Here is a 20,857-nt window from a genome sequence, read left to right as displayed (position 1 = left end):
ATGACCCCATAGTAAATAGTCACAAAGTTAGCAAAGAATGAGTGAAAGTTTTAAAGAAACATTTTATATTTGAATCAGCTGACACCAATGAAGCCACGCCCACTTACACGTCGTCATGAAACCATACTCGTTGTTGACCACAAGTAAAAGGAATACGATAAACAGATAGATGAGGACTTTTAAAGACACGTTTTTATTTATCATAACGTTACATTTAATTGTGTGTTTAAAAGACAGCTCCTTTATATGTCATGCAGTTACGAATATTAGTAGCTTGATTGTACAGTAACTGTTATAATATTTCGTTTTTGCAAAGCCTTTATATTATCATATTATATCTGTAAATGTGTGAAACAAATGCTACTCGGTTATTCTGAGATTTAATTTTTTTATGGCAACATGACGACGCTCTGTCCCTTTAAATCTCTTACCCATAATGCACCGCCGTACTGTACCGGCACATGTGCGCAAACATGCAGAACGGTAATGCAAACGGAGAGGAAGATGAAGAGTATCGGGTCTTCCTCAGTTTACACATCCCCGCGTTAAAGGCCGCGAGAATCCCACCTCTTTACTGGAGGAGTTTGCATTTAAAACTCACCAATGAGGTAAATATACAGTTATCACTAAACGTTATTAATGTCAACATACCGTGTGAAAATTCACTACAGTTTACTACAGTGACCACAGCTTAACTATGACATTTATAGTAAAAATATATAATGACGACAAAAGTACGATTGTTTCACCATAGTAACTATAGTTTACCATGATATTTGCAGTAAAACAATGACGTCATTTCAAAAGTGGTTTGTACACTTTCACTGTAGGAAAGTCATGGTTAATTGTCATAAGGGTGACCATAGCTGTAAGTTATCTTATGTGTATGCTCTTTTAATGAATAACATTTGGATATTATTACAATAACTGTAAAAGTGCAATAATTTACAACAATGGTTCTCTACGTCTATGTGTCTTTGGTGTTACAGGAGAAAAAAAGCATGTAGTGCACTCACTCATTTCCATGTTAATTTAGTACAGGCCTGTCAAACTATTCTCCTGGAGATTAGCCCAAAATCTGGATAAATATCTAGTATGTAGTGTTAAAATTCATAGATTCTGTATCTCTTGCAGGTATTTGATGCAGGTGAGGTGTTTGGGATCATGCAGGTGGAAGAAGAGGAAGAGGAAGAGGAAGAGGGGGATGAGGAAAGTGAACGGAAACACTATGCTGGGGATGAGATGAACTATAAAGTGATTGTCACACGAGATAGTGGCCTGCAGGCTGCTGATCCCACCAGGTGAGGACAGCAGTGAGTCTGATGGTAAACTTCAGATGATTTCTACATGGTTGATAATGATGTCATATAGGCCCTAGGTTTTTACCTGTGCTATGAATGCCACCATATAAATATAAGGCATTTTTGATAGTTCTAGTACGATTTCTGAAAGAGGGGCTTCCCTTAATCAGATATGTTCCTGTTATTTATTACTTGTCATGTCCTCCCACCAATAGATTTCCAGCAACCACGTTTTTTTTAATGGGGGTTGGGGCATTAGTATCACAAGTTAACCAATAAAAACATAATACATATGATGCTCCTGAGTGGAAATACACATGATTCTCGGACAATGGAGATCTGATCTGTTAAATATCCTGTCTTAACAAGACATGCACAGAAAGTCCAGGCCTCCGAATGGTATTAATGCTGTAATTCAGATACATTGGTCAGGCTTCTGAGCCTACAGACATCCCTGGAGTTTATATGGCAGTGGTCTTAAAACGTAAGTGTAGGTGAATCATTATTGAATAAAAACATGCTTAATAAGTGTAGATAAATTATCAATTATAATATTAAATCATGCACAATCATCTTTGGTTAAATGTGGTTCAGATCATAACACTATTACATACTTATTCTAGTTTCTATGAATACTTCTTTAGTAGTTTACTTTAGTAAAATGATTGAGAACAAGTACATATGTGGATGTATTAAAAACAAGTATATATGTTGAAGACAATTACATCTGTGGTTAATAACAGTGTGTAAGATCATTGACCCTGCGCTAAATTTATGTCTCTGTCCTTCCATACCGTAGCGGGCGCCTCTCAAAGACAAATATATAATTACCCATGAGCAGCCTAGCGTCCCAGGCTGCATGCGATAAACTAAACCTGTCCACCCAAGTGTGTGTGGTGCACGTGCAGCTGCTTGGTATGTGCGGAGGTGTACAAAAGTTCAAACAGTGTGTAAAAGTTCTGAAAACAACCCAGAAATTACACAATATCCAGGCTGAGGGAAGGAGGTTCTCACCCAAGATATGACGGTACATCCCTCCGACCATCGTCCCTTTGATGCGGGGCAGTTGTCCTGTTCCTTTAGCAGAAAAACACCCCCAAAGCAGAATGTTTCCACCTCTATGTCTGACAGTTGGGATGGTGTTCTTGGGGTCATAGGCAGCATTCTTCCTCCTCCAAACATGGTGGAGTGGAGTTGTTGCCAAAGAGCTCAGTTTTGGTCTCTTCTGACCACACCACTTTCACCCAGTCCTCCTCTGAATCATTCAGATGTTCAGTGGCAAACTTCACACGGGCATGTAGATGTGCTTTCTTGAGCAGAGGGACCTTGCGAGCACTGCAGGATTTCAGTCCTTGACGTGGTTGTGCAATGCAGAGTTCACATTTCCCGATTTTCAAAAATGTTGCATCACTGTTGACTCTCTTCTGTGTTCCAGCATCTTTCTTGTGGATCACGCATGGACGTACAGAGTGGAAAGTGCCAGACAGCAGCTGCTGGAGATTCCTGGACTCCTCATCCGGATGGCCAGCCTGATGGGCTTTCCTTTCCACGGAGAGGCTCCTGACCCGGACATCGTGGAGATGGTCCTGGACAATATGTGGAAATACAACCAAACCTATCAGCTGTCCCAAGGGGTAAGAAAAGTGAAACATCATGTGAATCTACCAATGCAATGCACATTTTGAAATATGACAGAATTTTGATGTTGTGTTTGTTGCAGTCTGCAGAAGAAAAGGTCCCTGTGTGGTACATTATGGATGAATTTGGTTCTCGTGTTCAACACTCCTCGCTGCCGACGTGCTGTATGGCTCCTCTGTTCTACGCTCCACAACAAATCGCTTACACTGTGCTGTGGCCACTGCAAGACCTGGAAAAAGGAGGTATTGTGTTGTAATAGAAGTTAGGAAAACTTACGAGGAACTGAGATCACGTGGTCCCTCACTGCCACAGAGTGTTAGATTGTGTTTAGGCTTCTGGGTAATTCCTCCAAGTGACAAAATTATTTTTGATGTTGCTTACCATTAAAGAAAAGAAGATCAAACAAATAATGTTTTTTCCGTACATTTGAAAATAAAATCCAGTAAGAAACACTAGTTAAATGAGACAGAAATTGTTTTGGGTAATACAACCCAAACTTGTATTACAATAAAGAGGTATTCCTGACCTTAACTCTTCAGTCTCATTTTCAGACTCTCCAGCTTTGTGTAGGTGGACATTGAAGCTTTTACTTTAATGAGGGGTTTTTTCCAGTTTCTTTCATATCCCTGTTTCTGCTTGAAAGCTTTAATCTGGAGGGAGGTGACAGCTTTAGAGGCTGTGCTTGATTTCAAGCAGAGGAGTCACTCTTCTTTTTATTACGTTGACTGCAGTCTTTTTTGGCATTCATGTGTAGGGGATATACAGTAAAAAGACCCGTAGATAAAAAGACCCCCAGATATTTATGATGAATAAAGAAAAAGAGTCAGGAATGCAATCAATCTGAGAATATTTACTGAAGAAAAATTGTTTGTAGTTTTGCCAGCAGAGGTCAGCTTCACTCTCAGGGAGTTCGACAGGTCGACCTGCCGTACATTCAAAATCCAGCAGTATTTAAACTAACAGATTCAACTGTTCATTAATTTCTGTAGGTTATATCATAATCAGAAGAGGTTAGTCTTAATCATGCTTGAAATAAAAATAAGATGCTGAATAATATTGATTAATATTTGTCAGAAGTATTTATATATGAAGTAAGGTGAAGTCACGGTGGATTTGAACTTTTTGCCGGGTCTCAGAGTGTCGCAAAATATGTTAAATTGTTTGATCACAATATGCACATTGCAATGATTTGCCTTAACTTAATTTTATTACTTGCAAATTGCATGTCAAAGTTTTCAGTGGATGCAGTGATGAGGAGTATAGCCTTCAATGCAGAAATAAGCCTCGCAGACAAAGATTAGCCAATCCCCCTTCTTCTGCCACAATTAGTCACTAGGCATATTATTTCTTTTTTAATTTTGGCAAATCGTCTTGTTTAATATATTTTTTTAAAGCATTCTCAAATTACAATTCATTACAACATTATTTTCCCGTTCTCCAGAAAGCAACTGAAAGCAATCCTGTTCAGGGTTCGTCATATGACCGAATAGACAAGGAATGTCAGCCTCACTGTATTCTGTGCCAAAAGGTCCTTCAGAGGATAGACGCACTCTGTGAAGGGCTGTGCAGCCTTGACTCGTGCTGGGAACTAAATAATCTAATAATAACATGATCATTATTGTTTTATTCTGTAAACTACTACCAAATCTCAAATAAAAATATAGTCTCTATTTGCATTTATTTGCAGAAAATGAAAACTGGAGAAACGTGTGAAAATAACAGAAAATATAATTTGAAATAATTTTCAGACCTCAAATATTTTTATTCAATTACCTTGATTGTTATCACAGTCTACATGTGTTTTGTCATGCTGTCAGTCTGCTGTTGGATGACTTTGTCACTCTTGAGGTTTTGTTTTTGTTAACTCTGGACAGGAATGAACGCAATACATCTAGAAATGCTCATTTGAAATGCAAATCTTGGATGGTCTCACCATTTTTACACCTGGTACCCCACGTATTTGATCGTCAGTCTCGTAATACTAGGTGTGAACGAGGCTGAACTCCAGTCAGCTCGTCTTCAGCCAGCAGAGAAGTTCTCCATCTTTAGTGAGAGTGTGAAGATCAGAAAGATTCAAATCTCTCTAACCTCTTAACACCTAAGAAAACATAGAGGATTAGCTTTCATGCCCTGTAAGATAATTACTTTGTCTAGGTAAAAAGTTGACAAGTCTAGTCGACGGAACACTCAGAAGATCCGAATCCGGAGACCAAGAATGACAGATGTGCAGTTCACTCAAAGTTCAAGTTTATTACAAATGGGTTCAGTATATATATATATATATGCAAAAGAGGAAGTGAGATTTCGGCTCAAATCCATCACATTGGTGCACAGAACGTATATCACACATTTTTAGTATTCTAGAACATGTATCACACCTTTGTTAGTAGGCTATTCCTGTCTAAGACATTTATTAGTTAGGGACACAAAGGAAACCAGGTTCAAGGTGTCTTATCAGCAACCTAGATTGTGGAATCTCACAGTCATGATGTCTGGAACACTTTGTACTTGTATACCCCACCTCCTAATCAGGACTATCAATGAGATGTGTTAATGCAAACCAGGACATCGTACATTCGTTATATGCACTGTCATCGCTACCTGTGTTACGTCTTTTTGATGAAATGGCGATTTAATCTGACTTTTGGCTGCTGCCTTTGCGGCTTCATCAGCCTTCCGGTTGCCTATAGTTTGTTCATCTTTCCCCGAACCATGACCTCTGACCTTCACTATGGCCACTTCTAGCGGAAGCTGAACTGCTTCGGTTAACTGTCCTATCAGATTTGCATGTGCTATGGGCTTACCATCAGCTGTTTTGAAACTTCTTGCTTCCCACATTTGAGCATAGTGGTGAAGAACACTCCACACGTACTTGGAGTCTGTGTAAATTGTTACTTGCTTCTCTATCATCAGCTCACAGGCTTTTTACGTGCACTGAAATAAGTTTTATCTCACAATGGATATGTCGTTTTATGGGATTTTTAAGAGTAAAGTACCTTTCTTTCCCTGTTGTAGAAAGTGTGTAAACATCACGGTAAATCATGCATGGAAATGAAAGACTTTTTTAGTTAAATAATCCACAAAAGCACCTGCCATAGTTAAAATTATGGACAAGGGAGAATGAGACTGTCAGATACGAGGAAGTATCAAATGTTTTGATATGTGAATATGAACAAAATAAGTGACCATACACGGTTTAGGCCGCACTGATACAAGTGTATATATGGCATATGTTCTATACATCTCATTATCTGTATCATATTAGCTGCCATCTGAAATTCATTGTACAGGAGCAATACAGAAGAGCATTTTTTTCAATGAAGAAGTCGATTGACTCTTCACATGAATAAAAACAGTTTTTAGATGTGTAGGTCATTGTACGAAAGTATAATGATGACTAAGAGGATAAGACCCCCGGGGTTACTCTTGGTCACAGGGTTGACCCGTCATGTATCAGCAGGCTAGATCTAGATCATAAAACATTGAACAAAGCTTTGAACATATATATATGCATAAATGAGGAAGTGAGATTACGCTCCGATCCAAAACACTTCCTTCGCAGAAAGTCACATCATACCATATTTAGTCATTCTGTCTAGGGTAAAGAAATGTCAGTTCCTTGTTCATAATGTTCAAGGACGTGTACTTGTATCCCCCATCTCCTACATATAAACTCTTAGTGTCATACGTTGATGTAAACCAAGACACAGGAAAGTCTAGGTTCTCACAGGAAAACCTAGCTTCTAGATTCTCACACCTAATATTCAGTTTGTAGAGAATTGTGTTGAGAAAAGACATCTCCAACAAGTGCTGTCCCTTCTTTGTGTGTATAAAACATACTTTAGTCTATCGTTTTGATGCCAAAAGATAGACTTTAATACCGACTAATTATAGTAGATCTACCTTCATTTATTATGACTATAAATGATGTCATCATCAGGTTTGCATTTTTCATTTTTTGGCAGACCTCTGTAGGCTTGCTACCATTATTCAGGACTCTTATGTACTCTTCAATTTTGGCACAACTGTACTAACTTCACTATGTGTTTAAATTGAAGTCAGTATATGTTCAAGGCATTTAAGAAGGATATGAAAAAGTAGGTTGAGATTTAACTCCATGTCTTCTAATACATAATGAATAAACAACGCTTGTTTTTGAAATTGTTCTTTTAAAAAGCTTGTTTTTAAAATATCGTAAAAAACAATCATATTAGCAAAGCAAAGCTGGTGGGCTTCGAATCCAAGGGAATCGGTACATTTGAATGTTTTGCGTATACTTTATACCATGTATAAACTGAGTGCATTGTAAGTCACTTTGGATGACAGCTTTGGTCCTTTGTATGATTGTGAATTATTAGGTGTCCCTATGTTTTGCTGTATTTTATGTGACTTTAAGTCTGTCCATCAGATGAAGTGACACGAGATTATGCGTACGGTGAGACGGACTCTATGGTAAGAAGATGCCGCCTTTTACCATGGCTACCCGATGATCTTCAGGACGTGATCGATGACATCCAGGAACCCTCAGACCTTTACTATGAAGTGAGCATGTTTAATCTTGTGTTTTATTGGTGCTGCTATGTTGCCTTATTTTGTAGACGTATTTTGTAGACCCCGTTGTTGTGTTATGATGAATGAAGATGAGGGCTCAGACATAACTGGAGGAAATGTTTTGTTTTCCCAGCAGCGTGCCGTTACATTCTATACAAAGTATTTACGCTAAAATGGGCAACAAACCTACGTCACGCCATAGGCAAATATGCGTTTTCTTGAGTAATATCAATACTAGGACATAAGGTCGCAAACGTACTCAAATATTGTCGTGGAAATTTGTTCTTGTAGTTTCAAAAAGTTGCTCAGACAAAGAAGGCCCAGGTGTCAAAAAGTAAACTTTATTTGCGCATGCCAAACAAAGTGAGATCTTCCCAAAGCATCTAAACATACAATGTTTTTCCATAGTTATAGTGAAATCCCTGAAAGGAGGGGTTTCTCTTAAACCAATCAGACCTGTTTCTGTTACCTCCTTTTACTTGTCTTGTCATTCCACCAATAGATTTGTGCATTGGTCAAGTTTCAAGCTTCAGAACCTACAGCGTTGTTGGAGTTTATTTTGCTGTGCTCTCAAAACATAAGTGACAAAACATGCTTAATAATTGTAAATAAACGATCAGATTATAGTATTAAATCATACACAGGCACAGTGCATCATTAACCGTAGCAGGCGCCTCTTAATCACGTACCCCTTCTCTGGACACCCTTCCTCCCTTTCAGACCAAGTCCAGGTGAAAAAATATATCAAAACAAATATATCATGTGCCCCGTGCCCCTTAACACCCTGCAATGTGTCCCCTGGGAGCTGCTCCCCTGGGAGCCCATGTATCTCATTGGCCCCTTGATCTCATGGGCCCCTTTTCATGTCCGGAAAGATGCTATGGCCCTGTGAGCCTGCGAACCCATGGCCCCTTGCAAGATGCAAGCAACCCAGAAAACAGCTCAGAAATTACACAATAATATCAGCACACTAGGACATATAAACAATGACAGCAGCACACCCCGAAGCAGCTCAAATGTGTCATAGAGCAGCACTTCTATGTGCTTAATGGTTTTTTTTTTTGCTCTTATCTCGGTCTGTCCTGTAAACGCTCATGCACACACCGCATCTCAAGGTCGAAGTGTTAGTCTTTTTCACTCATGGGGGAGAATGTTCTCAAAGCGTAATTGTGAGATTCTTGAGGATCCTGTGCTATCTTTTTTATATTGGTTTGACCCCATCCATGATCCAGTGTGCCAAGACATAGGAAGTCACGGCTGTTGACCTTGCAGACGTCACGTATTGCTGATATAACACGCTAACCATTTCCTCATTTCCTTTTGTTCAATATACAAGTGAATAAAAGACTGTGGCCCGGTTTCACAGACAAGGCTTAGCTTAAGCCAGCACTATGCCTAAGTTAAATAAGGATATTTAGATCACTTTAATTAAAAATATTACTGGTGTGCATCTCGACAAAACATTGGCAATGACACATTTCAAGATATGTCAGTGCAACCTATTTTCAGTAAAGACAGCTCAAACTTTTATTTTAGTCTGGGACTAGACTTAACCCTAGTCCGGGAAACTAAGCACTTTACTTTTGAGTGAACAGCACTTATGTGGTTGTCATTCTTGGTCCCTGGGTCCAGTCTTCTTTACTTCATTGACTGGCCTGCTAGAATCCTCTATAGCTTACAATCTAACAGTAAAGATAACATATCCTTTCTCATTATACAGAAGTTTATCCAAATGAGCACTAATTCATGCTTGTTTTCTAGACCATTCTGCAGGAGAACAAGGAGAAGCTACCTGTAGACATTCAGCCGTACCGCGTGCCAGACGGGAACGTTTTAAAGTGAGTATGTGGTTGTAGGTACAGACTTTGTTAGATTGTGATCTTTGCTTTCATAAACTCAGTCTTCGAGTGAAGCGGTTTAATGTCGCACAAAATGAGGTGTTAATTGTAAAAATGCACAGACGCTTTGGTCTTTAGAAAAAAAGGTGTTACCTAATCTGCTTAATTCAGCAATGCATCTCTTATGATGTTCTTGCTCCATTGTCTTCTGGAACATCTTGAACAATGGTAAGGTACAATAGGTTATCATAAATCACAGTATGTTAAGAATATCATAACAGGATATGTTCAACTATAGGGAGAGAGCCACAGGATGCTATAGATTCTCGCAACAGTATTATTTATCGCTACTGAATTCATAAAATGGTCCAATTGATCATATGGTGGAATCTCTAATGTAATAGGTGTGTTTTCTAATATAACACTGCACAACACATAAACTATATACACACAATATATGTATGAGTTTGAACACTAAACATGAACTGCACGTACTATGGGAAAAACATGGTTTTATTACATAAAAGCACACGAAGAGCAAACTTGGAGTCTGGCTGTGAGAGCATATGATAGAGCTTGAGGTGCATATGGTGGGGAAACACAACCAAACTTCAAAGCGCTGAAAGTGCGTAAAGATATCGTAAAATAGTCCTCACGACTCCGGTGGTTAAGTATTAATTAATATAATGTGACGAGGATACCAAAGAAACAAAACTAATGACCATATTATAAAACTTCCTGATTTGAGTGTTCGTTTTCAGCGTGCCTGCCCTGGAGCCACACGCCCCTGTGATCTGGAAGTAGATATCGATTTTATTTCCCTATTCTGACACATTTCCGATGTGTAAAAACAGCTCTTGCATAGATTTTGAAAGGGAACTGGGAGCAGACCAACAGTTGGGAGGAGTTAACAGACCTATTTTGGAATATTACATTTTAGGTTAATACTGTAATCCCTGTGTTTAAGGATAACATTTGATTGAGTGTGAGGCCTTTCAGCCTTAAAGGGGGAATAATATGGTGTTTTTTTCTTTTACAGTATACATTTTTGCATTATATTATTGGGTTTTCTCATATAAAATGATACATTAAGTTAGTTATAGGTTTTATGTATTTTTCTGATATTATATGTGCTATGGGCCTCATGTGTGAGTTTTAATACTCAAACACACTCCCAAGTATCTCATCACACTAAGACAGGAACTGCACGTACACCACACACACTTTTGTAGACAAGCTTAATTTATCGCATGCAGCGTTGCTAAAACATAAGCTCACATTTAATAAAGCCAATGATAAATCATGTATAGTCTGAAAAACCCGGATGGGTGTCCAGATAAAGGGCACATGTGTTTTTGAGAGGCAACCGCTACGGTTAAAACCTAATATGGTAGGACCGAAATCTAACTGTAGCGAGCGCAGGCCCGATTGATAACAACAACCCTTCCACTGTCCTTCGTCCAAATGATAATACGCAGTTTCACCACAGATCCACACCTGGTGCGCTAAATGTGAGAATGGACATTTAAACCCTTCAGTGGTTTTGTTCTGGTAAGTTATCGTGCAACTATGGCTTTACTTCTGTGTTTGAATCAGAGTTATCATATTTTTACAATCAGACATCCCTACCACGTGCTTTCCTTGCCTGGAGCATACACACAGTACCGCTGGATGGGGGTGTGATGTGCAGTTCACTCAAAGTCAAAGTTTATTACAAATGGGTTCAGTTTATATATATATATGCAAAAGAGGAAGTGAGATCAGGCTCAAATCCATCGCATTGGTGCACGGAACATATATCACATCTTTGTAGCGGTTTTAGCTGCATGTTAAAATAATGACGAGCTTAGCTCACCAAATAAATTCTCCACCAGATCTGTCTAGATCAAATGAATGAACTGAGTTATTTAAACATCAGTACAGTCAAGGAATTAGTTTAGCTCAATGTACAAGATGTATAATAGTCGTTATTAAATATACATATTTTACAGTCTCTGATTAGTAATGTACAGTATAACAATATTGGTATTCATTCGTCCAGCGAATGCATCAATTATTAATACACTTTACGTTATCTCATGGCCATAAGTTACGTTACTTCACTAAACAGAGGCTGGAGCAGAGGTAGCCTGGATCTAACACAGTTGAATTGACTTTGCGTTGTGAGCATTGATCACAGAAACCCATCACAGATGAATATATGGTTGTTTATTAAACTATATCTGAATGGTACACTTAACGATCGCAAATACACACAAACACACAACATGAATACACATATGGAGAGAGGAGAGATAGAAATGTGAGAAGAATAGATTGTGAGAGTAGCATCTAAACACCAATAAAACATCTTTAACAGAGGCACAAACTTAACGCAGCTATTCTATGAACAGGACGGAATATTTGCGAGCTCTGTGCTGTATTTGTATCCGTAGCGTTTGGAGCGATGGCAAGGTTGCAATTGGTTTCAGGATGCGATCTCGATGGAAACGTTCTTGCCACGTGGCTCAGTGGTTGGCCGCAGTCCATTGTTCCTTCTCCCACCCCCCGATGGGGGTGAACGCAATCTCCGAAGAGACTCCAAGAACTGGTTTCTGGTCGAGGCAGGTCCAAAGGTGAAAAACAAGGAAGAGAGAGCGAGAAGTGAAGAGGGTGATCTCTTATTTAAGTTGTGAGGAGGTCACGCCCTGTAGCTGTGACTGACCCAATCAGACGGTGGCACCTTTGGAGGGAAAGTAACTTGTCGAAGGTGATGGGGTCTTCTCATAAAACTTAGATCTTGAAAAGTTCCTCTGGACAAACTACAAATGCAAACAGAGTCTTCTCATATCTCCGTTTGCTTGCTTTGAAGCTTAGGATTAGTAAAAATACCCCACGGAGAAGCAAAAGGGTTTGCCCTTTGATGATGGCAATCAAGGAACCAGAACAAAAGGGAGTGGGGGGGTTTGTGGTATTCCTCTCAATGATCCATACACTACACCTTTGTTAGTATTCCTGTCTAATACAATTTATAAGTTCTTTGTTACTAAGTTTTGGAACACGTCAATGCCATCTTTAACTCACAATTAAAGACCTCCTTATAAGGAAACATATATCATCCTTGTAGGTCACTTATAGCCGGGGCACAATGGAACCCAGACTCAATGTGTTTGATCAGAAACCTAGATTCTAGAATCTCACAATGGCCACTTTAAGACCAACAGTCTTACAAATAACCATGTGTCCCTATAAAAATCAAAACATATATTCAAATGGGTTAGTGATATATCATTTGCAATTAGCGTATTTTTATTTTGTTTTCACATGCAAGCTGTTTTACATAGCATCCCTTAAAATCGCTTCTAACAAAAGAAAATAAATTGAAAATAGGAAATTAGAAAATAAATTGAAATAGGAGATCAAAAGCAATCATAAAAATAAGAAATCATCACTTCCTTCCCTTCTTAAAAAGGAATTACTCATAATCCTCATTGTTCTCATCGTTCTCCTCATTCTCATCGCTGACCGTCCCTATCTCTACGACTTGTCTGCCCACCATCATTATTTCGGCGTCTGCCCTATTGTTCTCATCTACTTGAACCTCTCTTTCCCCATCATTCATCACCTGGTAACTGTCTTCATCTACTTGAATCTCTCCTTCCCCACCTTCCATCACCTGGTTAGCGTCTTCATCTACCTGAACCTCCCGTTCCTCTCCTTCCAACACCTGGGCTTCCCTTCTTATAATTGGTGCAAGTGCCTCTTCATATAGATGCACATAATCATCGTCGTCATCATTATCACTATCAAAATCGGTTCCCCATACCCTATTGTTAGTTTCACCAGCGAGCCATCCTAATTCGGTTCATTTCTGTCAACTGGCGTGATATCGTCATAACCTGATAAGCTCCTTGCCTTGTCAAGGGAGCAAAAGATTACCGTAATGGTTTTGGGCATAAAAGTACAATGTTTTGTTGGCTATTGCTACAAATATACCCCTGCGACATGGTTTTGTAGTACAGGGTCACATATTAGCTAATTCATATTAGATATAAAAATGAGATATAATTTGGTTTAAACAGAACCAGATCCAAAATGATAGACATTCTGGTATTGTCTATTGGTCAGTTCATTAAAGAAAATATAGGCATCCGACATACCAACAGGTCAAAATATTTGGAGTGTGCAAATGCATCATGTTTTGTTCTTTCTTTTCTTTATATCAGGGTCTACTCTGAGCTGAAGCAGGTTACAGACAATCTTAAACACCCACGATTCCAGTTTACCGATAATGAAGAGGAGGCCGATATCATCTGGGCCTATTCTCATATCCGAGACTATAGGTGGGTATGTGCATCACGTGAATCACACAATTTTATTTTCTAATAATTTTTCATTTGGGCAAGTTAAGACCTTTACATCAACGAAAATAAAACATATTCTTATCGAAAACTTTGGTACACAGGCAAACCTGACCCTGTTTTATTTTGATTTTATTTAACCTTTGTTAATTAAATTACTGTTAGAAAGATGAGTGAAGAGCGACCTCACGTCCTCCTCAACCAGTTCCCCTGCGAGACCGTGCTCACCACTAAAGACTGCCTGGCATCCGTGTCCCGGAGAGCGAGAGGAGGACAGGGACCCCTGTGGCTCCCAAAGACCTTTAATCTACAGACGGAGATGCCTCAGTTCACCAAGCATTACTCACAGAGACAGGAGAGGTGAGCTGTTTGATGTTATCTCACTGTTATGGCTGAATAACTCTGGACACATCGTAAACACATTTGTCATGACTGCATGGATACCAATTAGATTGGACTAATGTTTGGTACGTTTCAAGGTTCAAAAACATCCGTGCTGTCCAAATAAGATGAACACTCTTTAATAATTTCCAGTTCACTGATTTAAGTTAGCATGCATTATTATTCATGAGAACATAAACTACCCGACACCCCCGAAAGTTTTTCTTCAAACCTTCTGATCTGTCTAATACCTCAAGAATCTGCTTGATAGTCTCCTCTTGCCAATCTAACTGAGAGCTGTTTTATTACTGTCGTGGAATTTTCTTATTCCTTAATTTTTTTATTGTCGTTTGATCTGCATCATAAGCAATGAAATGGTGCAGAGAAAAGGCGCTCCTCTCTCCTGCACAGATTTGATGTAGTATTCAAACGTGACACCCCCTCCTTTTGCCCTCCTGCAAGAATCCCGAGGTGGTTAACGTGAAGTGATGCCCCTTACTCCAAACAGAACCTCTTGGCTTTTGCTCAAGGGCAAAGGCAGAGTGGTATGACGCGTATAAAGAAAAACGTGATAAACACCTTAAAAAAACTAAGATAAACACTCCATGAAGCAAGGATAGAATAACAGGAATGAAAAACAAAGATAAATACATCATGAAGCAAGGATAGAAAATTTATATAGATGAATATAGATGAAGAATGAAAGAATGTCAACACAGATTTAGCAAGCTGACCTTTTTTATTTATTTCAGGGGTCTGGATAACCTCTGGATCTGTAAACCCTGGAATTTGGCCCGCGGTCTGGACACACACATCACAAATAACCTGAATTACATAGTCCGACAGAGGGAGAGCACTCCAAAGGTACAAACACACATGCTTGCATTTATAACATTTATGTCATTTGTTTTTAATACATTTACTTATTTAAATTAAAACTTTCAGAGAGTCTATGTCTATGGAAATTGCAAAAGCCACAACATTTAACATTGACATGATTTGAAACCGTGAATGTGTTTCTCTCAGGTGGTGAGTAAGTATCTGGAGGACCCCGTGTTGTTTCGTAGAGAAGAGGTGGGCATGGTGAAGTTCGACATCCGCTACATGGTGATGCTCCGCTCCGTGGAACCTCTGCGTCTTTATGCATACAACGTGTTCTGGCTGCGTTTTGCTAACAAGTAAACCTCCCACACACACGCATCTATTAACGGACATCACATTTGGCGTAAAAGTCACAACAAAGTGAGATGCTCAGAAGTCATCTGACAAATGCACATCTGACTCCCTACTTTTTACAGAAATCTCAGGTTGTTTTTCACATTGTTCACCAATCAGACTTCACGTGATATCAGCTTTTTATTACCCTGTCCCCTTTTCTTTTGCCACAATTATATTTTAGTTCGGCACATCCTCCAATTCCTGGATTTAATCGTGGTGACCATATATACTGTATATCATGTGCTCTTTAACGTAAACATTTCAAGTGCTATGGAACAGATACATGATGCACCATTATATTTTCCTAGTCTTACTCCAGCCAGGACATTGTAGTTAATGTAAAATAGTTTGTTTTAAAGAATACAAAGAAGTAATAAGGAGGCAGTAGTATAGCTGCACAAAACCATATCCGAACATGTAGTACATGACAATCTTTCTGCCTCTTCCAGGCCCTTCTCGCTGGATCATTTGGATGATTACCAGAAGCATTACACCGTGATGAACTATGCTGAAAATGTGCAGCTCAAACAGGTAGGAAAACACACACAGAGACCATACGTCATCTGCAGATGACATCGATCACCGCCACTTTTAAAACCTTTGTCAAATTGGAGGCATGGGAAGTTGCTGCTGAAGCGGGGATTTCATGACACTTAAAGCTTTTCCATCTGTCAACTTGACCCCAGGAATGTACAGAGGACCTCTATAAAGGCCTTCCCCCGACCAGACAAAAAATCAATTGGTCTGCAGAGCAAATCGGCTTTGCAACTTTGATATTAAAGTCTATCTTTGCCAAAGGAACCCAGAGTTTTGAGTAATTCTTCAAAGCATTAGAAATAATCACAACATTAACCAGCAAAACACAATGAAAGTAAATACACTTTTTCTCCATCACAGAGAAAATCATTCACAGTCTCTCATTGCTTGTTGAGTTGAACTCAGATGAAGGTATTTTTTTCTTGTTAGATTCACTACGATGAGTTCATTCCCACGTTCCAAAGCCAATATCCGCAGTTTCCATGGAAAAAAGTTGAGGTATGATTCTCGCCTCTAATTTCTGTAATCTACTTTTTCAATGTATTTCTTTAAACATGATTTTTTTTCATTTCATTTTTTTCAGGCGGATATCTTCCAAGCCTTTTCTGAGCTCTTCCAGGCGGCCTCCTGTCGTCCGGCTCCATATGGGATTTGTGCCTATCCTTCTTCAAGAGCCATTTACGCCATCGACCTTATGTTGAAATGGGACCAGACAGCGGAAGGTACGTTTGTGTGGTGTTTGTTTTTTAAGGCCTACTAGGACGGTGGATTCATAGAGTACCGAGAGGACCTTTGTTAAACCTCTAAAACAGATTAAAATGAAGATAATAAATTATGATTATTCTCGTGACTTAAAGGGGGGGAAACAAAATACTACTTGTGTGCATGTTTTTTTCTCATTTTTGTCGATAACAGAATGTGTGATGTATGTGCATTCCTCCTTTGGACTCGCAGAAAATATATCATCCTATAAATCCTAATTTATTTAAATACCATAATTGCAAAAAAATGTAAGTTATCCTTAAATGAATTAAATGTATGTAGCAATGATGACAAAAGAATATTTGGGCGTGTCGTAAATCAGTTTTCAATGCAGAAAGGAATCTCGCAGACAAAGGGCTCCAACGTTATTTTCTCGACAAAGTGCGATGTTTAAAACGTCATCTGACAACACAACATTTGACATCATCATTTATACTATTACGTTCAATGGGCCTCATTCATGAAACATTCGTAAATATATGAGTGAATTCCAAGTACTTTGCGTGTAAAACAGACCTTTGTCTAAAAAGATACAGAACGTTCATGCGGTTTTACGCAATATTCACACGTGGTATGGAGCTTGTGTACATTTCCTGTTTCATGAATGAGGCCCAATGGGTGTAGGTCCTAACTACAGCAACCAGATATTTTAAGATTATCTTCTTTTTTTATTAAGCTTTCTCTGCCACAATCAACAGTCGCCTTGTCTAATGTTTTTTTTTCTTGTGGTAAATATGTTATTCCCAATGGTTTTGCCTTTTGGCCTTGTCTTTAGGTCGTCTGATCGTGAGAATGAAATTATTTCAGTATGCCTCAGCTGTTAAAACGTCACACAATGCTCTTAAAACACTAAAAAAGTGTGTGTAACTTCATATCATATAGAAATAATATAAATTATCATTACACAATCAAGGTATATTATTAGTTCATTATTATAGGACTTATATGTGACCATCCAAAACGGTGCATGAGTGACATCATGTGAAAGTGTATTTGTGCATTATTATGCATAATTCTGTCATTACAATTAGTAATACAAAAGTGCTAAATTCTGCCATACGTGTCAAAAAACGTCTCTTTTAATACATCAGGCTTTCTTCTCCTCTACCTTGATTCCCAAAACATCTTCAAAATCTGACGTGCACACATAGCAAAACGTTAAAAAATGATAACACTTAGATGTTTGCTCATGCTTTACCTGGTATGACATCTATTTTGGCAGACGGCAAAATTTCACATGGTCCCATTATTTCTATGTTTTCTTCAGGAGAGCGAGTGATGCAGCCTCAGATACTGGAGGTGAACTTTAGCCCCGACTGTGAGAGGGCTTGTCGTTACCACCCCAGCTTCTACGACCATATGTTCCAAACTCTGTTCCTGGATCAGGCAGAACAGTGTCCCGTTACTCCCATTTTATAACCAAACTGAATTCCGGCTTTGAAGTGTCTCGTTCGAAATAAAGATGAAACACTGCAACGCTGTTTTTTTCCAGGTATTTCTTGTCTGTGTTGCAGTTACAGGGAACACTTTGGTTCCTATCTTAGAAAAGCAAAAAGGCACTTGATACTAGCATATTGCGAATATTGTGAATGGCGCTTGGGTCCGTTGTGACTATATTATTAATATCGTCTCGTAGCTGTTAAGACATTACTTATGTCTAGGTTGAAAGTCTAAGAGTTAGTAGATGGACCACCCTAAAGCTCTGGATCCAGGGACCAAGAATGACACAGAAGTGCAGTTCACTCAAAGTCCAATCTTTATTGAGAAAAGGTCCAATATAAACGATAGATGAGGAAGATGCCCCGAAATAAAGATTCGGTCGGTGGAAAATCAAAAGACATATTGTTGGTCATTTATGATGGCTTAGTAGTTTGTGAGTCCCTTGACCTCAAAACATCTATTTCTGTAAATCTCACAATAGCTTTGCTCAAAGAAATAGTTCACCTTTCAAACAGTCTTTGCATGTCACTATTATTTTTACCTTTTTCCAACAGGTGGCCTCACCATATTTTTACCTCTAGTGTCAAAACAAGGATCAGTTTACCATCTAGTTCACCGTATCTGATCATTTACTTGCTTACATACTAATGGTACAATAACGTTTAAACATCAATGTCTATATTCATATATATTCTTATTTTTACTGCATCAACTATAGAACAATCCAAATATATCATGATGTTATCCTCTTTACCAGACACCTTTCTTGGGCTTATCAGACTATATATGACTTACTACATTTTTACTCTGGTTCACAGTTTAACGTAATAATGAGCTCACGGTTAAGTGTAATGCTTTACAACCCAGTGCCCTGCGAGTTTGTTTAGAAAGTGTAATAATGAACAAACTAGTGTTTTTGACTTTGTGCAATAAATTAAACAATGGACAAACTAGTGTCTATAAAAGTATGTGGGGTGTACTTGCAGGTGCCTGGTGCTCAAACCATGAGGCCCGTAACTGTTGTGGAAAGTTGTGCTTGCAGTTTCAAAAAATTGCTCAGACAGGAGGGTCCAGGTGTCAAAAGTTTATTTTATTTGCGCATGCCAAACAAAGTGAGATCTTCCTAAAGCATCTCAAAATACAGTGTTCTTCAGCCCATAGTTATAGTGAAACTGATGCAACTGATGACTTCCGTTACACCAATCGGGTAAATTCCCGTTATCTCTTATTTTTAATAACCAATAACCCTGCTTCTGCCACCAGAAGATCCAAGGCAACAGGATACGTGTTTAATCATGGTTGGCGCATTATTATCACAAGTCAACCAATAAAGAATGAGAATTTCATAGACAAGTATATCATGTGCCTTTATTTGGACCGTTTCCGGGGTCTTCCGACTAAACATGATTTATCGTTGGCTTTATTAAAAATGAGCTCATGTTTGAGCAGCCTAGTGAACTCATGTTTAGCTGGCGTCCTTGGCTGCATGCGATAAGGCTTTATTAAAACTGATCTCATGGTTTAAGATAGTAATGTTTCATTCTTTGTCATCAATTGTATGGTAGATTTTAGGTTATAACATTGAAAAGGATAATGTCACCGAGCCTCGTGCCTTATGTTACACACTTAGAGTCTGCAACCATTGTCAGCAACAGGACGTGTTCTTAATATCACACACTTAGTTATAATGTCATACATTGTATTAGAAGTCTCACAGGCCGTGTGCTTAAGAGCAGGGGCTACTCACATTGGTTCCATATACAGAGTACATCGTTCCAAAAATTGCATATGTACAGGATGCATCATGTGAATGCAATAAGTACGAGCCATGACACACATGGAGGTGCTTGCAACAATTGAATTTAAAAGAACAACCAATAAGATATAATCAAAATGTGAAGAGGATGGGCCGTACTAAAATAAAATTGTAGGAAATGAGAAGGGGAGGGACTAATGCAAAAACAACTAAAGATCACTGTATAAATATTGAAGTCAGATGTGTTTTTGTTAGATCACTTCAGATGAACTCTGGATATCTCACTTCGCTTGCTCGAGCAAATAGATTGAAGATTGAATTCTTGAAACCCTGTCTCCGAGATTTCTTTCTGCGTTGGAAGGTCAATTTGCCTCGACACTAACTTAAAAGTATAATTTTATCTAAGAAAACCCAATATTATAATAGAAAAACCACTATACCAGTTATACTGTTTATCATTCACAGAACACTTCATCTTGTAAACGGCCATTAATGTAATAGGTCACCTAAGCTCACGTACATAGCCGAGAACCATTTGCACCAAAAAGATATCACAATCCTCACATTAGGTTGGATTGCCCCACATTCTCACCTTCTGAAATGAGATATTTACCAGGGTAATAAAGAATTTAACCCATCCCCCAAACCCACATTCTGAGGTCTGCAAAAGTACGCGGTCAGCACATTCAGTGCCTTTCAGACTTTGCATATGCATTTCAGAGAGAATGTGTTCAACAGGCTTGAAAAGTAAAGCGGAATGAGAGATTTAAAGAGAAAACACACCCACAGGTAAGATGTGTGGTGTTTCTAAAAGACATCTCCCAACAAGCTGTTATTGTGTAATTTCTGGGTTGTTTTGAGATGATTTGATGCTGATTTCACATGCTTTCACATGCAATGCACTATTATTTACCTCAGTTATAATATACATAAGCAGTATTAAGAAGTATTCATAGGATCATTAGAATATGTGGGAGTATAAGTAATATAATCAGAAACCACATTCATCCAAAGATTATTATATACGAATGATTTGTGAAGATGATTTAATGACTTAATGTTACAATCAGTATACCGGTTTAATGATTATTTGCA

General features: G+C 38.6%; 1 protein-coding gene across 1 annotated transcript; it reads left to right on the top strand.

Moving 5' to 3' along the window:
- Positions 1–132: 132 nt before the first annotated feature.
- Positions 133–18,967, top strand: ttll12 (tubulin tyrosine ligase-like family, member 12). Its single transcript, XM_079453984.1, has 14 exons — positions 133–608; positions 1,135–1,301; positions 2,737–2,935; positions 3,022–3,181; positions 7,348–7,481; positions 9,252–9,328; positions 13,534–13,650; positions 13,834–14,028; positions 14,802–14,913; positions 15,076–15,227; positions 15,717–15,798; positions 16,234–16,302; positions 16,388–16,526; positions 17,834–18,967. Exons 1-14 carry the CDS (start codon positions 462–464, stop codon positions 17,983–17,985), a joined length of 1,902 nt encoding a protein of 633 aa, XP_079310110.1. The 5' UTR covers positions 133–461; the 3' UTR covers positions 17,986–18,967.
- The last annotated feature ends 1,890 nt before the right edge of the window (positions 18,968–20,857 follow it).

This window comes from Barbatula barbatula, assembly GCF_947034865.1.
Source record: "Barbatula barbatula genome assembly, chromosome: 4".
In the NCBI taxonomy this organism is placed as follows: domain Eukaryota; kingdom Metazoa; phylum Chordata; class Actinopteri; order Cypriniformes; family Nemacheilidae; genus Barbatula; species Barbatula barbatula.
This window is presented reverse-complemented; position numbering and strand designations above follow the sequence as displayed.